Here is a 21,959-nt window from a genome sequence, read left to right as displayed (position 1 = left end):
TATCGCGCCAGGCAAAATCGATTTATAATAAATAGCTAGGTTAGAGATATCGAGTGAGATTAGAATAGGAAGGATCGAGGGAATTTTAGTCCGTTTGGACCGTGGTAAATATATTTTCTGCTCTGTGTATAACCGTGTGTGATTGCGTGTGACTTTAAGTAATTTTATACTGTATTATACCAATATTCTTTAGTACAGTGTCTTCGGTCATCTGACGAAGTGAAATTCGTAGAGTAGACTTTTTGTTCTAACATTATACGGAGTTTGGTAATATAAAGCTTAGCAGTCATCCTAGCGGGACTAGGTACACTGTAGGTTATTGTCTTTTATTGTGATAAGTATTAATTCTGTGTTACAAGATTACTGAATGAGTAGTTAGGGTTAATTAAAAATTACCCGTTAGGAATAGAGCTGTAATTCCCTTATTAATTAAGTTCCCTACCAAGCGTTCTAATTATCCCCACGTTACTGAACGAGTAGTAAGGTTAATTAAAAATTAACCAGTTAGGAATAGAGTGGTAATTCCTTTAGTATGAATTAACTTCTCCTAGAAGCGTTTCTAAATTATCACACGTGTGGGTGTGGTTGTAACGGTGAAGTGATTCGCATATTGTGTAACGAGACACCTAGAGATTAACTAAGTAAGTGATCAGTTCTGGGGTTGTTATTAGTGTGTTATTAATTAACTACTATGGCTGTACATTTGTCAGCGTAGATTTAATACAGATTCCAAAGTGTATTGTGTGTTTGTGTTGTGTTTTCTAGAGAAAACTAACGTGCTAGAATAATATATACTTTTATAAAGATCGTATCTCTGATCATACCTAGAGACGAGCCATACTAGGGTTTAACAGCCTGTTACAGAGCAGATCTAAAGAGATATACAAGTAGGAGAGACATTTTGATAATCGTGTGTTTTATTCGGTTACGGGAATTATAGAATCCCCGTGACACTGAAATGTATAAGCGGGATAAAATACGGAGCGTATAGTGCGTGGGTGAAGTCTGATTGGCTATTACAAAGTTGTCAGATGGCCATGCTTTTGAGTACCAAGTCACTCCTAATTTCATTGGTTGTATTTTCACTTTCTAGGGTTAGGTAAAACACAATGTACAGAAGACCTACACGTCCCACACCTTGGCAAAAACACAGTTTATGTAAATATATGTAATAACAAGTTGACACGTCCAGTTAATTTGAGTTGTTTTGTTTAATAAATGGTTATCGCGAACGATGAGTCCGCATGACCTTGGGGGTTGTTAAGTTATGTAGGATTATATTAGTAAATCCAAGTTTATGGTTAGGGAAAATGAATTGTTAATCCAAAATACTTTATTAATATGATACAGTGTAATTGTTGGATATTAAATATTGTATGTTTTGTACTCGATTTTAAAACAAGGGAAAGTAAACTTGATGATACATGTAAATTGCCTTGACTGATAGCGTATTATGGTAGGTCGATCGTCTCCTATATGATTGGTTCAAGAATACAGTCTAGAGTTATCAAGGGAAGTAATTTAATGTTCGGAAGAGAAATAGACAATTTCAGTCCAGCGTTTACTTAAGGGAAGTAACTCCACTGTTTACATTTAATGGTTCTGAATAGAAAACTGAAGTTGTGTGGGTTTCAGTATTTAGTTATTTGAATTAATTGATTAAATAGGTTTGCGACTGAATGTCTATTCATTAGGTAAGCTAGAGTTAATGATTAAGAGTTAACCCATATGGGTTAAAGTGGAGATTGAATATGTAGTTTAATGTCATGATTTTTGTTAATAAGAGTTAACCTATATGGGCTAAAGTGAAGATTGATATTGTTGACAGAATGACTGCGGTTTTATGGTCAGATAATGTATTAAGTCCTATTGTGGAAATTAATTGTTTAGTCATCCAAGTGCGAGTGCACTATAATAAGAATACAGGTTAGATGCTTAACCAAGCTTAGTAAATATTAGTGTTGAGGTCATATTAATGTTGATGTTGTAGTGCCATGTGCATATTCATGTAACATAACTTGACATTGATGAAAAGTGGTCAGATGCCATGCTTTTGAAGTAAAAGTCACTCCTAATTTCAGTTGTTGTATTTTCGCTTTCCAGCTTTCCAGGTGACTGGTATAATTGGAACCTTACAATATTATACCGCACTTTGAACAAACAGCAGATCATGTTGCCCTCATATATTAGTGAGATTTAAAGTCTTTTCTTTTTTTCTTTTTTCTTTTTAAAGGAGCGCCACAAATTACAGAGGCGCAATTGCCCCCCCCACCCCCACCCCGTCCCTAGCCCCGTTGCGACGGCTCCGAGTTTTGAACTACTAAATAACTTCTATAATTACACTTCACGAATCGACGAACGGTAGAGTAAGCCTATATAGTATATATACGCCTCTATTTATTTGTTGACAGTATAATTGTAGTCTAGTTGCTATGTTAATAGGCACACTGCGTGACTATTCGTTACTTAATGAAACTTTTAAGTCAAAAACGAATTACTCACCGCTTGCACGTGCATTCGTGTCTCAATGAAAATTGTCACTTTTAAAAACAGCATGATCAGTGTCATATGTGATAAACCGGAAGTTTTGCTTCACGAACTACGCAAGCGTATTCCATGCTAGTTCAAGTAGCTCGAATGTCACGCCCACAGAATGCAAAGGCGGCCGATTACGATTTACTGCAAATGTCGACTCGGAATGATTCGCTCTACTTGGCTATGGAATAACGGCGGTGACATGCTAATAGCAATTTCAGATTTGCTCGATTACTATTTGCCCGTATTATTTGCAAATATAATATTGTATTATTTGCTCGTTGCTATTTTCTGATTACTCTTTGCTAATTGCGTATTTTCACTATGGCTTTGTTAAAATGTCTTTTGTTTAACGACACCACTAGAGCATATTGATTTATTAGCCTAGTCACCGGCTATGGGATGTTAAACATTTGGTAATTTTTGACACGGAAGTGTTAGAGAAAAACGTCTACATTTTCCCGTTTGCGACAAGGGATCTTTTAGGCCTATATGCTCTTCCCACAGACAGGATAGCACATACTGCTGCTTTTGATATGCAAGTCGTGGGGCACTGGTTTGGGATTGGGTGGGGGATGCAGATATCAGGTCCACTGAGGTGGTTCGATCCTAGATAACGTAAGTACCAAAGGCGAATGGTCTACTGATTGAGCTAGGTCCATCCTATGGTTTTATGAAGTCTGCAGGTCATATTTCTTAGGGATGTCATATCAGGCGCGTGTGTGGAGGGTTTGGGTGTGGAAATCCCCCTGCTCCAAGACAGTTTTATTTTATAAAATGTAGGCTATTATCCGGGGGAGCATGACGCCCCCCCCCCCCCCCCCCCCCAAGAAAAAATATTCGCTCTCTAGTCTGGAAAGTTTCTGCACACGTGTCTGTAGCCCGAGTACTCTGACTGTAAGAGAGCTAGACGGACATTTGGACATAAATACGCTCTCATTACTGTCAGAGACCAACCTATGTATATTTTTGGCAATTCCTGACTACCAAACGGTAGGCAAAGATTCCCACTCTAATACTACACCAATCCTATGTTTGACGTCAAATACCTTTACATCGATCATTTTCGAGTTAACTGATACAAAAAAATCCACATATTAATCACTAATACACATACTAATGTAAGGGGGGGGGGGGGTACTTTATGGTCGTATGGTACAGAGAGAGCAGATTGACTACCTTCACCCTCAAATATGAATACAGTAAATATGTATTAATATAAATAAGAAAGACGAGGTTCAGGATCTGAAGGGCTTTAATAATAGGGTTAATTAATTATAAGTAAATTAGAACACTGGGGTTTCCATATAGGATCATTTATCCCCAGGATCTATAAATCAATATACAAGTAGTGTATACCCTACAGGTATAGCCCTAATATTTAACAAAATAGAAAACAGTTATATAAATACATGTTCAACAAAAGTGTAGGCTAATCAATTAAATAGCATTAGTAACCAAGCTTCATCTATCAAACCAAATACACATAATCATTAATATCAACACTCTTCCACAATATCATTAAACCATGGCTTCAAGAAGAAGTAACATGAATAAGACATTTGTAATCATCCTCAACCCATATAAATTTGGCCGGCACTAATGCAACAAGTTAACAATACAAAATAGATTATTTCTAAACACTTAATAAGAACTGTCACTCTATTACTAGAAATGCATTTTTACTTTAATATTATCCTGATAAACATGTTTTCCTATTCTAATTATGTAAAGTTGTATACGTTTCTTCTCTAGTGTACATGTATATCCTTCACATAAAAACAAAGTGAGAAAGCCATTCTCAAACAAATACAAACACCTTACCAAAGGTTATTCAGCTTAAGTCACTTAATTTCAAGCTGAGACCAATGTTTATGTTGCAGCTGAGGATTTAATAGATATCGGTGTCAAACTGGTCATCTGCTAAAGGAATGACCCCCGGTCATTCTGACTATTTCCCAAAATTCCAAGTGCTTTGTTCTCTTAGAGTTAGAGCTGTTGGTGCTAATTAGGACACACCATAATCCCCTACTGAGAGAGAGAGAGAGGCTAAATACCAACTGTTCCCTTGCAGTAATCGTTTACATGTGTGATCATTTGGTGATAAATATATTTTGCTCACTAACTCAGCTATTTCCTTTCATACTAACAATGTCTTTTATATATTTTATCCAGCATAAACATTTACAATAATCAAACCATTACCTCGTTAATGAAATACATATGTATGCAATATTCTAATATAATTATTCAAATAAGTACAGAGATGAGCCTTTACTAAAAAGGGCACCTCTATTTAAAAGCATACTAAATATGTGTCCACTAAATACAGGTTTTGTACTGTCTACTTGGACATTCGTTTATAAAAATGATTGATCACATATGTACCATTTAAGTACAAATTATGAAAAATTATAATATACATATCTGTAAAAGTATAATATGAATGAACAAACTAATATGTAATGATGCCAGTATCACTTACCCCACACGACCAGAGTCCAAACCTGAAACAAAAAAAGCAATTATCAGTCGCGTTTTACAGATAAATAAATGAAAGCAATAAGGCATTAATTGGATCTTTTTAAGATTCCCTCTCACCAAGAGTTAATATAAATTGCTAAAGCAGCGGTTTATCTCTTTTGACCTAACATATTTAATAAAACGGCGCCAACATATGTAATGTCAAATAAAAGCTCCCAAACTATACAGTGCAAGAAAATGTCGATAATTATGATACATCATGATATGGAACCTTATGACATCTTTGTTCTTTCTTTCTTAAGCATTATGGCAACAGTACTAACAGGAAATAAAATGATCACTTACTAATCGTTAATATACTTTCGGGAGAGAAACAACTTTATAAAATACTATAACTATGCATTCAATCTTATAAAAATTATCAATAGCTTGATTCCTAAATAGCAAATATACTTCCTTGTAACTAAATGTAATACGATGCTTACCTTAAGATGGCTCGAGTAACTCGGTGTTGATTGCTCAGTGACCAGAGTGGAATGCCTTGTGTGAGATCCACACCAAGAACAAGGAACTTTGGCCCTTTTCCACATATGGTCATGTCACATGACCACGAAAGCTGTCCCCTCTGGCACCAGCCTTCCAAACATAATAATGTAAGCCCTTAGAGAGTGGTTGGTTGTGTTCTTTTTATAGACAGGGAGGAACTATACATGCAGTAAATGAAACAATGATAGTGCATTTCCACCACCATATGAAGCAGGCAAATCCCGACCTTCAAGATATAAGAAATAATACACCATATATATTTCACTATCCTACACACTTCCCAACTTAAAATGTTGCCATCCTCGGCAACACAAAAACATATTATGATGGTATTCACAAAAACAATGGTCTCCCACACACATGCCAACCTAAAATGTTGCCGTCCTCGGCAACTCAGAGCATCAGTCACTGCGGCCCCTGCAACAGTAACTGTGCCAAGAGCACCTGGGTCTGAGCCAAATCTCTTATGGCTTGAGCATGTGGCGAGCTGGCTGATGTAGATATTGCTGCTCTCTCCTGTACAACTGTAGAGACTGGTAGACGATGAGGGTTACTATGCTGTCCAGCACCCGACCTTGTAGAATGTCTCTGTGGCTGGGGCTGAGCCAGTGTAGTCACCAAAGATGGAGGTGTTTCCTCTCTTCTGTCGGCTGGTGGTTGGACTATGATAACTACATCCTCCTCAACCTCATTGTCCATACCGGAACTAAATGAGACAGGAGCTGAGATCATGTCAACAACCTCATCCAATGGAAGTGGAGAAAGCAGGTTCTCATCATTGGCATTTTCAATTTCCAATTCGTGCATTCTGCTTGGATCTGGAGAATTCAGTGCCTGAGCTACTGCATTCAGGATAGGAATGTCCATATCCTGTGGATGGTCGTCACACTGGATATCAGAAGATACTTCGACAGGTATGACTGTTGGCACTGTCTCAGTAACCACAATGTCTTTGGAATCTAAAATCTCTGATCGGTGGACATTTTTCTGAAAACCATCCCCATCTATGAGCTCCAGAGTATAGACATGGCCATCAGAATTGGGTTTGGCAACCACTCTGTATGGTTTTGGATTCCAAACATCCTGCATTTTATGTCTACCCTGGTGGTGATTTTTTATATACACACGACCACCAAGTGGGATGTCGCAAGTTGTTGACTTGGCATTCCGGCCTTTCTGTCTTTGTAATGCCTCATGTTCCAGCCTCACCCCTGCCTTCTCGAATGACTCCCGCATCCTCTGATAGTGGAGTGCTATCCACTCCTCAATATCTGGTGTGCCTTCTTCTGCCTCATCAAGATCATCGAAAAGTTGATCAAAAAGTAGTTTTGGCTCTCGACCGAAGAAGAGGAAGTATGGTGAATAACCAGTTGAAGAATGTCGAGTGGCATTATAGGCATAGATCAACTCAGGAAGATATTTTGGCCAGTGTTTCTTCTGAGATGGATTTAATGTATGAAGCAAGTCATGCATCGTACGGTTAAATCTCTCTGCCTGAGCATTGCCCTGTGGGTGGTATGGTGTGGTCCGGCTTTTCTTAATACCATACATAGTGCAGAGCTCTTTGATTAGGTCAGACTCAAAGTTTCGGCCTTGATCACTATGAATTCGTCGCGGAATCCCATAACGCACAAACCATTCTTTGACCAGAACTTCTGCAACTGTCCTGGCTTTCTGGTCTCTTGTTGGGACAGCTTGAGTGAACTTGGTGAACACATCTGTCATCACCAAGACATTTTCTCGCCCATCAGTTGCAGGTTCCAGGAACGTGAAGTCAATAGCCAAGACTTCTAAAGGTTTCTTGGCTAGAAAACTTCCCATTGTTGGTCTAATCTGGGGTCTAGACTTTGCAAGCAAACTTCTGTTGCAATTGTGACAATATTTCTCAATGTCCACAGTCATTCCTGGCCAGAAACATATTTTCTGTATCAGTGAAAGGGTTCGTTCATACCCTTGATGGCCAACTTCATCATGAAGTGCCTGCATGATTTTCTCTCGCAACACTTGAGGTAAAACAAGCTGGTGCTGAGTATTGATTCCATCTTGTATAACGCGATACAAGACACTGCCCAATTCCTGTACTTTCTCCCACTGTTTCACCAAAACCTTCACGGACCTGGGTTCCTTCTCCATCTGTTTAACTGTAGGCTTGTGGTTAGTTCTCCAGAAGTGAAGAAACCTCTTTATGTCAGGATCCTGCAACTGCAACTGACAAAGGTCCTTACTTGAATACGATGGGAGTGTCTTAACTGCCACAGGCTTTGGAGCAAGAGCATTAGCTCGTGTTGTAACACCTGATACAGAAACTCCCAAGCTATTCACTTGGACTGACACTTGAACCATAAGTTCCTCAATCCGTAATTTTAGATCACTGGGAATGATTGAGCTGCTAGTGGATTTAGCAACTTTTCCTGCAATCCATTCCTGATCTTGATTCACATCACTATTGTGTCCTTTGACACACCGACGGCTCAGGGCATCAGCATTTGCATTGCTCTTGCCTGATCTGTACTTTACAGAGAAGTCAAATTCAGCAAGTTGAGCTACCCAGCGCATTTCTGTTGCTCCTAGCTTTGCAGTATTGAGATAAGCCAATGGGTTGTTGTCTGTATAAACTACAAATTTTGACCCCAGCAGATACTCACGAAACTTGTCGGTAACTGCCCATTTTAATGCCAAGAGCTCAAGTTTCATTGAGCTATAATTTGCATCATTGCGCTCAGCTGGCTTCAAACTGCGACTAGCATAACATACCACAACCCGTCGTCCCTCCTGTTCCTGGGAAAGAACTGCACCTAAACCCTGAAAGCTGGCATCTGTTTCCACATTGGTCTCCCACACTACAGAAAGAAATCCGACAGCACCCACATTCAGCTACGCTTCGTGACACTCCGTCGCCATAATTACAAAGCTCGGCGATCTATTTCGAGACGTAGATCACGTGATCGCACACTGGGCGATTCTGCCTTGTGCAGCAGTTACAGGGGCCGTCTCATACCAAGCGACGTTACAACATGGAAGATTTGGCTAATGCCGTGTACAAATTCCTGTTCTACGCAGCCGTCCACTTTTATCCTCGAAACGTTCTTTACAGCATGCACATTCCATCGCAGAAACACAAAAAGAAACTAATCCATGTTGTAACGTCGCTTGGTATGAGACGGCCCCTGTAACTGCTGCACAAGGCGGAATCGCCCAGTGGCGATCACGTGATCTACGTCTCGAAATAGATCGCCGAGCTTTGTAATTGTTGCGACGGAGTGTCACGAAGCGTAGCTGAATGTGGGTGCTGTCGGGTTTCTTTCTGTAGTATGTGTATTAGTGATTAATATGTGGATTTTTTTGTATCAGTTAACTCGAAAATGATCGATGTAAAGGTATTTGACGTCAAACATAGGATTGTTGTGGTATTAGAGCGGGAATCTTTGCCTACCGTTTGGTAGTCAGGAATTGCCAAAAATATACATAGGTTGGTCTCTGACTGTAATGAGAGCGTATTTATGTCCAAATGTCCGTCTAGCTCTCTTACAGTCAGAGTACTCGGGCTAACGTGTCTGTAGACTGAATATTTCTGTCTCTGTAAAGATTTAGCTTCACGCGCGGTCGGTCTAGGATCGATCCCCTTCGATAGGCCCATTTGGGATATTTCTTGTTCCAGCCAGTGCACCGCGACTGAAGGTTCAAGACAGGAGTTGATGTATTAGAGATTTGACATTTACAATTTAAATTAGAAGAAAAAACAATGTTATAATGCTTAAAATCAAACCCCAAAAAAAATTTGTTTGCGTCAGATCTAAATATAGAACAAATTAGTTTCAAATAGATCGGGTAGTCAAAAAGATCAAAGTAATAGAAACACACACACACGTGTTAAGAGTATAGGTGTAGTCCTGTAGCATAAGGTATTGCATCCCATTTCATTTTTGTCACTGATGCGTCATATCATCAAAATGGCATCTACATGTTGGCCATAAAACAGTTTGAAATACATGGAAATTATCTTCAAGAAAGCAACATGTTCTATTTGGCCTTAATCCTACGGGATATTTGCAAATTCAAGAGCACCAAAACCAACCCTCGCCCGCTACCGACCATGGTCGGGTTGCTGGTGCTCCATTGCACATGCCATCATGGGCGAACACCTCTCCCACCCACCCACCCCAAACCTTTTTTTATCCTTGACGGAGAAGCCGGTGAATGTCGACACCTGTGCCCATGACAGGCGTGTACCACAACAGCTTGTTCTGAATGTGCACGTTAAAACCTATTCATGACCTGACCTAACAGGATTACCTTCTGTTGTAACCTTTTATTTCTAACTTTGGTTGATAAATCAATGGAAGGTGAACTGCTGTTATTGCCATGCAATTATCGAATGCTACGAGGTCATCAGTATAGCAGAAAGTACAATTAAACATGATTGCTACATGTAGGTTCCTCTTCTTCTTTTTGGGCCAGATTAGTTAGAAATCCAGAACCATATACACGTACTGCAGCTTTGGTAATGGGATTGCTGAATGATAAAGATAAGCAAATGTTGTTTTATGGGATAGTTGCAAAAGTTACAGTCAATTATTTGTGCACTATTAAAAAAAAAAAAAAGAGGTGGACCTCATCTTTTGCGGGAGGATTCGGGCGAATCCACCGAATGGTCGAACCCCCTTATATAGGCCTACGGGCCTGTACACACAGAAACGCGCGCGCACACACACAAACACATAAAAAATCATGATTAAAAATAAAAATAAAATAAATAAAACTTCTAGTATTCAAGCATACGTTAATAATAAAACTGCCATCGCCTTAATTATTAATGGTTGGTGTATCAAGCGCGCACATAACACAGTTCAAAACCGTACAAGAGAGCTTTATTCCCAAACTATACTCTGCAGCCCCCCCCCCCCCCCCCCCCCAGTACTGGAGCAAATCTTCGCATTCGGGCAAAAACGATGGAGACATTCGAGCAAAATGAGCTGGCCTGAAATCTTTTCACCGTGTATTTCCATCATTCTACTCACAGTATTAGTCGTTATTAATATGAATATGCGTACAGTGATTCATTTGGAATCTTATATAAATGACCAGTAGTAGGCCTAATAAAGCAATTTCTGTGATCTGGACTTTTTTTCATTTGGGCAAAAATCCCCCCCCCCCCCCCCCCCCGCCCGCTATAAAAACAGGAGCCTATGATACATGGTAATGCATACATATTAAAGTTTTGTTTTGTTTAACGACACCACTAGACATGGGCGTACGACCCGGGGGGGGGGGGGGGAGCAAAACAGTGGGGAAAAGGGGGGGGGGGAGGGAATTCGGGCAGTTTTTATCTTGGTAAAATTTCGGACAAATCAACCCTCCAGCCCCCCTAAATCAAAGAGTCCCCATACGCCCATGCCACTAGAGCACATTGATTTATTAATCATCGGCTATTGGGTGTCAAACATTTGGCAATTTTGACGTAGGGCCTATACGCCTTGTCTTAGAGCGGTAACCCGGCCGCTATATTTTTCCATTAATAATAAAGGATCTTTTATATGCACCATCCCACAAACAGGATCGCACACACCACGGCCATTGATATACGTACAGTTGTGGTAGACTGACTGGAACGAGAAATAGCCCAAATGGGCCCACCAACGGGGATCGATCCCAGACCGACCCACAGGTATCCCCAAACAATAACGTCAGATATGTTATAGTAACGTTATATAATAATATATATACTCTTTATATATGTAACTATAGTATTTTTTATTAAATTTGAAGGGGTTTCTGTTTGGAGGTACCTGTGGACCGACCGTGTATCAGATCAGTAGGCACTTGTTTTTATCTTTACTACTTTAGGTCATGAATAGGCCTACAGGTCATCACTATTCCATCAAATAACAGTGATGGCAAACTGTTTAAATTAGGACTGGATCGATTTATTAATAATATGGAGACTTTTTGAGTTGAGTACATAGATTGGGGACGATTTCATATGAAGCTGGTTCATTTTGGGGAAACTTAACTGGATCCGCTCCAGTTTGTGGCATTTGTTTCTTCTTCCGGTTTAATGAGTGCTCTCCCTTTAATGATGTTTTGGGAAGTGGATGACACGTTGGCCATGAAAACAAATAGCCTATTAACATTAAAATATGATTCGGGCATTAAAATGTGACGTCCCCGTTGTGACAAGCTAAACATCTTTGGCATTTAGAAATAGTGATTGTTATTGGACCATCCAGGAAAAATCAAGTAAACCGGTAAAAAGCTAGTACGTTGATGTAACTGGGTAAAACTAAAAGCCTAAAAAGGGTATTCCGAGTATTCTGATCGTAAGAGAGCTAGACGGACATTTGGAAGGTTATACGCTCTCATTACAGTCGGAGACCAAGCTATGTAAATGTCTGTCAATCGCAGCCCACCAAAGAGTAGTCAAAGATTCCCACTCAAATACCACAACAATCCTATGTTTGACGTCAAATACATTTACATCGATAATTTTCAAGTTCCTTGATTAATAACAAAAACATGAATATGATATTTACGGAAATACTATTCTACATTTTGAAGCTCGGATACATGAAACAAAATAGATTGCAACCATTTAACGTAAAAATCAATGTGGATGTAAAAGGTTACTAGTCATTTCGTACCAAAGTCATTTCGTACCATAGTTTATGGCCATTTCGTACCATAGTTGTTTCGTACCATAGTGTTTTGGTCATTTCGTGCCATAACCATTTCGTACCTTCTTTTTACCATCTCGTACCATAATTTTTGCTCATTTCGTACCATAGTGGTTTCGTACTTGGTATCTTATTTTTGTCAAGCGTTCTGGTCCAGTCCGCGTTTTACCAACACCCATCACCAACACTTGATGTCAATACTGATAGGCATTACCTTCATACCAGTGAATAGTTTGTGAAATAATTTTTTTTTTTAATGCATTGATTCTTAATGAACACAATTTATATACTCAAAATTATTTACAATTGTAATGAATGGATTATGAATACTATTCACTACAATAGAGGCACAAAAACTTAGCATACCTTTTGCATTAACAAATTCTAACAACAGGGGTCTAAAAAATCATAAAAATTAAATGCTTTGGCACGTGTGAGGTCATGTGACATGCATCGAATGTTAATTCATCTTCCTCCATTTTAAGTCAATTTCTACGAGTTGTGTGGACCTGATATCGGTAATTTTAAGGAATAAACAGAAACGACTTAGTAAAATTAATGGTTTTAGGGGTTTGTAAAGTTTTGTATTTAGATACTTAATTACTTGTTTGAACTTTATTGTTAATGAACATTTTCTAGAACTGTGAAGAAAAACCTAACAAATGAACGACAAGCAGACAACAACAAATCAGATGGTGATTGCACGAACTGTGCACGAGATAACAAAGTGAATGGAGTTGGAAGCATAACGCTGTTAGGGACATTGAAAACACATATTAATCACTAATACACACACTACAGAAAGAAACCTGACAGCACCCACATTCAGCTAAACATCGGCAAAATTTGGACATCAGAATTCTAAGGTTGCTGACCTATATTGTGACGTAGCGTCACACTCAGCGATTCCGTCTTCCAAGGGCCGTCTCATACGATAATACAACAAGTGCTCTACAATCACACAAAAAAAGTTTGTTTTGTTTAACGACACCACTAGAGCACAATGATTCCTTAATCATCGGATATTGGATGTCAAATATTTGGTAATTATATCATAGTGTTAGAGGAAACCTGCTACATTTTTCCATTAGTAGCAAGGGATCTTTTATATGCACCATCCCACAGACAGGATAGCACATACCACAGCCTTTGATATGCCAGTCATGTTGCACTGGGTGGAGCGAGAAATAGCGCAATGGGCCCACCGACGGGTTCGATCCCAGACCGACCACGCATCAAGTGAGAGCTTTACCACTGGGTTGCGGACAATCACCAAAGTGACACAAACACACACACACAGTGAAAAAATATGTGATCTATGAGTCGTAAGCCTGCATATTGAAGTTGTATTGCATGCACTAACAAAATATGCAGCACTCTAATACAAGAACAGTCCTATGTTTGACGTCAAATACATGTACAGGTCTTTATATCGATCATTTGCGAGTTCCTTGATTACATTTTTTGTACATATTAATCACTAATATACACACTGCATGAAGAAACATGTCAGCAAATACATATTTATCTGGAGCATTATTGAAAGTGGGTGCTGTCTAGGGGTGTAATGAAATGAATACACATGGTGGTTAGGATGCGGCAACTGAAATCTGATTTCTAAAATAATCACTTGTATCACTCGCGTCCAGTTATGTTACAGCTTGAGATGTGAAAACCCCCAAACTGTGGTGTTTCCACTATGCAAGAGGGTAGTCATTTAACCCAGTCTACCGTAAAGCTTGTTAGTTCATCCTCAATTATTTGAATTATAGTTTTATTTTGCTTTAATCAACTATTTAAATGCTTGCATATTGAAGTTACATTGCATACACTAACAAAATATGCTCGCCATGACTTAACTCGAATCACCTCCAGCCCTCCCCTTATAGATATTGATATGTAGGGGAACTTTTAAGGTACATTTTAATAGGCTACCACCAGAAATTACTGCATTAATTTTGATGTTAGAACTATCACATTTACATGGCATCATTTCGTTTAGTCCATCGAAACGTTTACAAAATTGGTCAACATTTAAATGAAAATATCACGTGTTATCACATTGGCCCTTGATATTTTACTAAGTTTTTGTCATAAGTAAACAATATAAAAATTGTTTTACAGTGCAATTTAACTCTCTAGTACTTTTAAAATAATTCTAGTAAAATAATTCCAATACTTTTTTAATTTCTATCATTATTTTATTTATTTATTTAAATTAATTTATTTATTTATTTATGTAATGCAGCTTTGATTTTTTTTTTTTAGCATTACTCTTTTTTAAATATAAAATTCTTGAGACACATGCTATCAAAACGTACTTAGATGATTGTTATGGTTCATAAATACAGTGACAACTAATATAATTATAGTTTATTTTGCGTGATCCTGTTTTTCACCATGATTGTGTATATAATTATTAATTAATTTAAAACTTATGTAGACGGGAGTGGGTGGAACTTACTTAATGTGTTCTTTTACTGTGTATTGTGGGGGAAAATATCCATTGATAATTTTGTTGTACGCTCATGGTATCATTTTAAATGTTCGTTTCTTTGTGGATACTAAAACATAGAATTAATGATGACGGCAGATCAGTTTAAAACAGTTGTTCATACTTGGGTGTTCAAATAAAGGGGAAATACTGTAAAATTGAAGAGATTAGGTCATTTTTCTTTTCATTTCTCTTATGCAAGGATAATTTAGTCAGTACTTTTGATAGGTTTATGTATGTTTTTTTATACATGGAGATTTTGATCAGTACACATACTGTTGAAAGGTGGAAATATTAAAATTATGTAAGTCGATTTTAATTAGTACTGTTGACAGGCTGTAAATAAAATTTATGTATATTTTGTTACTGTTGATAGACTACATCAAATTTATGTATATTTTCTTTCATGAATATTTTAATCAATACTTTTGATAGGCTGTACATCAACTTTATGTATATTTTGTTACTGTTGATAGACTACATCAAATTTATGTATATTTTCTTTCATGAATATTTTAATCAGTACTTTTGATAGGCTGTACATCAAATTTATGTATATTTTAATTGGTAGTTGATATGCTGTACATCAAATTTATGTATATTTTATTACTGTTGATATGATAGGCTGTACATCAAATTTATGTATGTTTTCTTACATGGAGATGTTAATCAGTACTTTTTATATGTTTTCTTATACAAGGCATAAGCAATGCATCAACTTGATCAAGTGTTTATATATTTTCTTATACAGGGAGAGTTTAGTCAGTACAGTTGATCCTCCTGGTTCACCATGCCTCATACACAGGACCTGCCGTATGTGATCAATCTGGGCAACAGCATAATAGGAGTGTCTGTTCTTGCCATGCCATTCTGCTTCAAACAGGTCAGTGAGAGCAGTTAAATGTTTTCCCAGAAATAATAGAGATTTCGCACCCACAACGTTACTGTTACAAATAGTGATACGTCAACACTTTGAGTGTAGGGGATGACATCACAGCAAACGAGACACAATTTGCTTCCCATTATTTACAATTAAAAGGCCTGCTACACTTAAGGAAATTACATTTAGTGAAAATAGTCTTTTGTGATCCATTTAATCAGAATTTGTCTTGGCAGAGCCTTGACAAATACTCATTAGCATAAATTTGTTTAATATTTTCCATATTAAAAAATACTTGTGACGAATCCTTTATGGTGAATAATAGACATATTAAAATGTGTGTAGTAGTTATGTCAGGTGAGCAGGTGATCAGAGAGGTTTTTGACCTTTAAATAACCTACCAAACTGTGCATTTGATCTACCTCTCCCAATTAAAATTAAACAGGTAGCATGTTAGAAGGTTTTAACTTTAAGCCTCTTACCCCCCTCCCCCTGCCCCCGTATCAGGTTAGAATTAAAAGGACCAAGTTTTTAAAAATAAATTTCGTGGCTAATATATAATTTTAAAATGCAGCCATCTTAAGTCTCTAACTATACCAATGTCTGTATCTAGCTAAACAATCAGTACTGTTACCAATATGATCAGTTATCAGTATCCATAACAATAATGGTGTGGTTGCGAAACCTGTCTAAGATTTCATTGGAATATGGATGACTGAAAACCAACGAGATTGCATATCCGTCTAGACTATAGTTAATAGTGCTAAAACTTCATATGAAAACTTTAAACACACACACCAGCTTGCATAACATTATTATAATTTTTTAATGTCAACATGAAGAAAAGTTTTTTTGACAATTGTATTAAATAAATTACCACATCAATTGTATAGAACCATTTTCATTTATAATACATGGATGAAAGCAAATTCAAGAACAGCCCAGGTAGACAATTGCACCTGAATTGTGGCGACCGGCCTCGGTGGCGTCGTGGCAGGCCATCGGTCTACAGGCTGGTAGGTACTGGGTTCGGATCCCAGTCGAGGCATGGAATTTTTAATCCAGATACCGACTCCAAACCCTGAGTGAGTGTTCCGCAAGGCTCAATGGGTAGGTGTAAACCACTTGCACCGACCAGTGATCCATAACTGGTTCAACAAAGGCCATGGTTTGTGCTATCCTGCCTGTGGGAAGCGCAAATAAAAGATCCCTTGCTGCCTGTCGTAAAAGAGTAGCCTATGTGGCGACAGCGGGTTTCCTCTAAAAAAATCTGTGTGGTCCTTAACCATATGTCTGACGCCATATAACCGTAAATAAAATGTGTTGAGTGCGTTGTTAAATAAAACACTTCTTTCTGAATTGTGGCAACACAATATCGATGGTCTAGTCTATAATATGGTTAAATAATAAAAATATTCTTGAAATTGCAGCTTTCAAATATAGTGTATTGGTGCCTTAACCCCATTGATGCATACTATATACTATAGCTCATCTGTAATTATAACAAATAACAGATTGGTTAAACTGATTTGTTTCAGTGTGGCATTATTCTGGGTGTGTTGTTGCTGTTATTCAGTACTTGGCTAACCTTGGTGTCCTGCCAGCTGCTTGTGAAAGCAGGAGTCGCATCCAGAAGACGATCCTATGAGTTTCTAGGTAGGTTACAAGGTTTTATCTCACCCGTGTTATACTTAGATATTACACACACAAGGCTTATTGTCCCAGTTGTGAAGTGAAACATTCCATGTTAGAATGTGAAAATCCTCATCTTTATATTCTAACTTTGGAGATGGAGAAATATTACATAACATATCCAGTTAAAAAAACAACAAAAAAACTAAACAAATGTTCAAGAAGGTAAAATTGACAACATGAGTTACATGGGGGTGAAGTCAATATTCAGAGATCAGACACCTGCTATAATATCTTGATCATGGTTACATGGGGGTGAAGTCAATATTCAGAGATCAGACCTGCTATAATATCTTGATCATGGTTACATGGGAGTGAAGTCAATATTCAGAGATCAGACACCTGCTATAATATCTTGATCATGGCTACATAGGGGTGAAGTCAATATTCAGAGATCAGACACCTGCTATAATATCTTGATCATGGCTACATGGGAGTGAAGTCAATATTCAGAGATCAGACACCTGCTATAATATCTTGATCATGGTTACATAGGGGTGAAGTCAATATTCAGAGATCAGACACCTGCTACATAATATTTGATCATGGTTACATGGGAGTGAAGTCAATATTCAGAGATCAGACACCTGCTATAATATCTTGATCATGGTTACATGGGGGTGAAGTCAATATTCAGAGATCAGACACCTGCTATAATATCTTGATCATGGCTACATGGGGGTGAAGTCAATATTCAGAGATCAGACACCTGCTATAATATCTTGATCATGGTTACATGGGGGTGAAGTCAATATTCAGAGATCAGACCTACTATAATATCTTGATCATGGTTACATGGGGGTGAAGTCAGTATTCAGAGATCAGACACCTGCTATAATATCTTGATCATGGTTACATGGAGGTGAAGTCAATATTCAGAGATCAGACCTGCTATAATATCTTGATCATGGTTACATAGGGGTGAAGTCAATATTCAGAGATCAGACACCTGCTATAATATCTTGATCATGGCTACATGGGAGTGAAGTCAATATTCAGAGATCAGACACCTGCTATAATATCTTGATCATGGTCACATAGGGGTGAAGTCAATATTCAGAGATCAGACACCTGCTACATAATATTTGATCATGGTTACATGGGAGTGAAGTCAATATTCAGAGATCAGACACCTGCTATAATATCTTGATCATGGTTACATGGGGGTGAAGTCAATATTCAGAGATCAGACACCTGCTATAATATCTTGATCTTGGCTACATGGGGGTGAAGTCAATATTCAGAGATCAGACCTACTATAATATCTTGATCATGGTTACATGGGGGTGAAGTCAATATTCAGAGATCAGACACCTGCTATAATATCTTGATCATGGCTACATGGGGGTGAAGTCAATATTCAGAGATCAGACCTACTATAATATCTTGATCATGGTTACATGGGAGTGAAGTCAATATTCAGAGATCAGACACCTGCTATAATATCTTGATCATGGTTACATGGGGGTGAAGTCAATATTCAGAGATCAGACCTGCTATAATATCTTGATCATGGTTACATGGGAGTGAAGTCAATATTCAGAGATCAGACACCTGCTATAATATCTTGATCATGGTTACATGGGGGTGAAGTCAATATTCAGAGATCAGACACCTGCTATAATATCTTGATCATGGTTACATAGGGGTGAAGTCAATATTCAGAGATCAGACACCTGCTATAATATCTTGATTATGGTTACATAGGGGTGAAGTCAATATTCAGAGATCAGACACCTGCTATAATATCTTGATCATGGTTACATGGGGGTGAAGTCAATATTCAGAGATCAGATACCTGCTACATAATATTTGATCATGGTTACATGGGGGTGAAGTCAATATTCAGAGATCAGACACCTGCTATAATATCTTGATCATGGTTACATGGGGGTGAAGTCAATATTCAGAGATCAGACACCTGCTATAATATCTTGATCATGGCTACATGGGAGTAAAGTCAATATTCAAAGATCAGACACCTGCTATAATATCTTGATCATGGCTACATAGGGGTGAAGTCAATATTCAGAGATCAGACACCTGCTATAATATCTTGATCATGGCTACATGGGAGTGAAGTCAATATTCAGAGATCAGACACCTGCTATAATATCTTGATCATGGTTACATAGGGGTGAAGTCAATATTCAGAGATCAGACACCTGCTACATAATATTTGATCATGGTTACATGGGAGTGAAGTCAATATTCAGAGATCAGACACCTGCTATAATATCTTGATCATGGTTACATGGGGGTGAAGTCAATATTCAGAGATCAGACACCTGCTATAATATCTTGATCATGGCTACATGGGGGTGAAGTCAATATTCAGAGATCAGACACCTGCTACATAATATTTGATCATGGTTACATGGGGGTGAAGTCAATATTCAAAGATCAGACACCTGCTATAATATCTTGATCATGGTTACATGGGGGTGAAGTCAATATTCAGAGATCAGACACCTGCTATAATATCTTGATCTTGGCTACATGGGGGTGAAGTCAATATTCAGAGATCAGACCTACTATAATATCTTGATCATGGTTACATGGGGGTGAAGTCAATATTCAGAGATCAGACACCTGCTATAATATCTTGATCATGGTTACATGGGGGTGAAGTCAATATTCAGAGATCAGACCTGCTATAATATCTTGATCATGGTTACATGGAGGTGAAGTCAATATTCAGAGATCAGACCTGCTATAATATCTTGATCATGGTTACATGGGAGTGAAGTCAATATTCAGAGATCAGACACCTGCTATAATATCTTGATCATGGTTACATGGGGGTGAAGTCAATATTCAGAAGTCAATATTCAGAGATCAGACACCTACTATAATATCTTGATCATGGTTACATGGGAGTGAAGTCAATATTCAGAGATCAGACACCTGCTATAATATCTTGATCATGGTTACATGGGGGTGAAGTCAATATTCAGAGATCAGACACCTGCTATAATATCTTGATCATGGCTACATGGGGGTGAAGTCAATATTCAGAGATCAGACACCTGCTACATAATATTTGATCATGGTTACATGGGGGTGAAGTCAATATTCAAAGATCAGACACCTGCTATAATATCTTGATCATGGTTACATGGGGGTGAAGTCAATATTCAGAGATCAGACACCTGCTATAATATCTTGATCATGGCTACATGGGGGTGAAGTCAATATTCAGAGATCAGACCTACTATAATATCTTGATCATGGCTACATGGGGGTGAAGTCAATATTCAGAGATCAGACCTACTATAATATCTTGATCATGGTTACATGGGGGTGAAGTCAATATTCAGAGATCAGACACCTGCTATAATATCTTGATCATGGTTACATGGAGGTGAAGTCAATATTCAGAGATCAGACCTGCTATAATATCTTGATCATGGTTACATGGGGGTGAAGTCAATATTCAGAGATCAGACACCTGCTATAATATCTTGATCATGGCTACATGGGGGTGAAGTCAATATTCAGAGATCAGACACCTGCTACATAATATTTGATCATGGTTACATGGGGGTGAAGTCAATATTCAGAGATCAGACACCTGCTATAATATCTTGATCATGGTTACATGGGGGTGAAGTCAATATTCAGAGATCAGACACCTGCTATAATATCTTGATCATGGCTACATGGGGGTGAAGTCAATATTCAGAGATCAGACCTACTATAATATCTTGATCATGGTTACATGGGGGTGAAGTCAATATTCAGAGATCAGACCTACTATAATATCTTGATCATGGTTACATGGGGGTGAAGTCAATATTCAGAGATCAGACACCTGCTATAATATCTTGATCATGGTTACATGGAGGTGAAGTCAATATTCAGAGATCAGACCTGCTATAATATCTTGATCATGGTTACATGGGAGTGAAGTCAATATTCAGAGATCAGACACCTGCTATAATATCTTGATCATGGCTACATAGGGGTGAAGTCAATATTCAGAGATCAGACACCTGCTATAATATCTTGATCATGGCTACATGGGAGTGAAGTCAATATTCAGAGATCAGACACCTGCTATAATATCTTGATCATGGTTACATAGGGGTGAAGTCAATATTCAGAGATCAGACACCTGCTACATAATATTTGATCATGGTTACATGGGAGTGAAGTCAATATTCAGAGATCAGACACCTGCTATAATATCTTGATCTTGGCTACATGGGGGTGAAGTCAATATTCAGAGATCAGACCTACTATAATATCTTGATCATGGTTACATGGGGGTGAAGTCAATATTCAGAGATCAGACACCTGCTATAATATCTTGATCATGGCTACATGGGGGTGAAGTCAATATTCAGAGATCAGACACCTGCTACATAATATTTGATCATGGTTACATGGGGGTGAAGTCAATATTCAAAGATCAGACACCTGCTATAATATCTTGATCATGGTTACATGGGGGTGAAGTCAATATTCAGAGATCAGACACCTGCTATAATATCTTGATCTTGGCTACATGGGGGTGAAGTCAATATTCAGAGATCAGACCTGCTATAATATCTTGATCTTGGCTACATGGGGGTGAAGTCAGTATTCAGAGATCAGACACCTGCTATAATATCTTGATCATGGTTACATGGAGGTGAAGTCAATATTCAGAGAT

At 38.1% G+C, this 21,959-nt stretch overlaps 2 protein-coding genes across 3 annotated transcripts in view; one reads left to right on the top strand and one right to left on the bottom strand.

The window, feature by feature from the left end:
* Positions 1–21,959, bottom strand: part of LOC121379915 (FAD-dependent oxidoreductase domain-containing protein 2-like) — a 135,000-nt gene that overhangs the window by 109,708 nt on the left and 3,333 nt on the right. The window contains exon 1 of one of the 2 annotated variants that reach the window (XM_041508590.1): positions 2,503–2,582. The exons of the other annotated variant lie outside the window; for it this stretch is intronic. The gene's annotated coding sequence lies outside the window, so the exon portion shown is untranslated. Of the gene's footprint in view, positions 1–2,502; positions 2,583–21,959 lie in introns of those variants that run through there. 2 annotated transcript variants of the gene reach the window in all.
* LOC121379674 (putative sodium-coupled neutral amino acid transporter 10) overlaps positions 11,598–21,959 on the top strand; it is a 44,005-nt gene continuing 33,643 nt past the window's right edge. The window contains exons 1-3 of the mRNA XM_041508324.1: positions 11,598–11,810; positions 15,482–15,613; positions 17,149–17,266. Of these exons, the coding sequence (XP_041364258.1) occupies positions 15,521–15,613; positions 17,149–17,266 (211 nt within the window). The 5' untranslated portion in view covers positions 11,598–11,810; positions 15,482–15,520. The remainder of the gene's footprint in view (positions 11,811–15,481; positions 15,614–17,148; positions 17,267–21,959) is intronic.

This window comes from Gigantopelta aegis, chromosome 8, assembly GCF_016097555.1.
Source record: "Gigantopelta aegis isolate Gae_Host chromosome 8, Gae_host_genome, whole genome shotgun sequence".
Taxonomy (NCBI): domain Eukaryota; kingdom Metazoa; phylum Mollusca; class Gastropoda; order Neomphalida; family Peltospiridae; genus Gigantopelta; species Gigantopelta aegis.
This window is presented reverse-complemented; position numbering and strand designations above follow the sequence as displayed.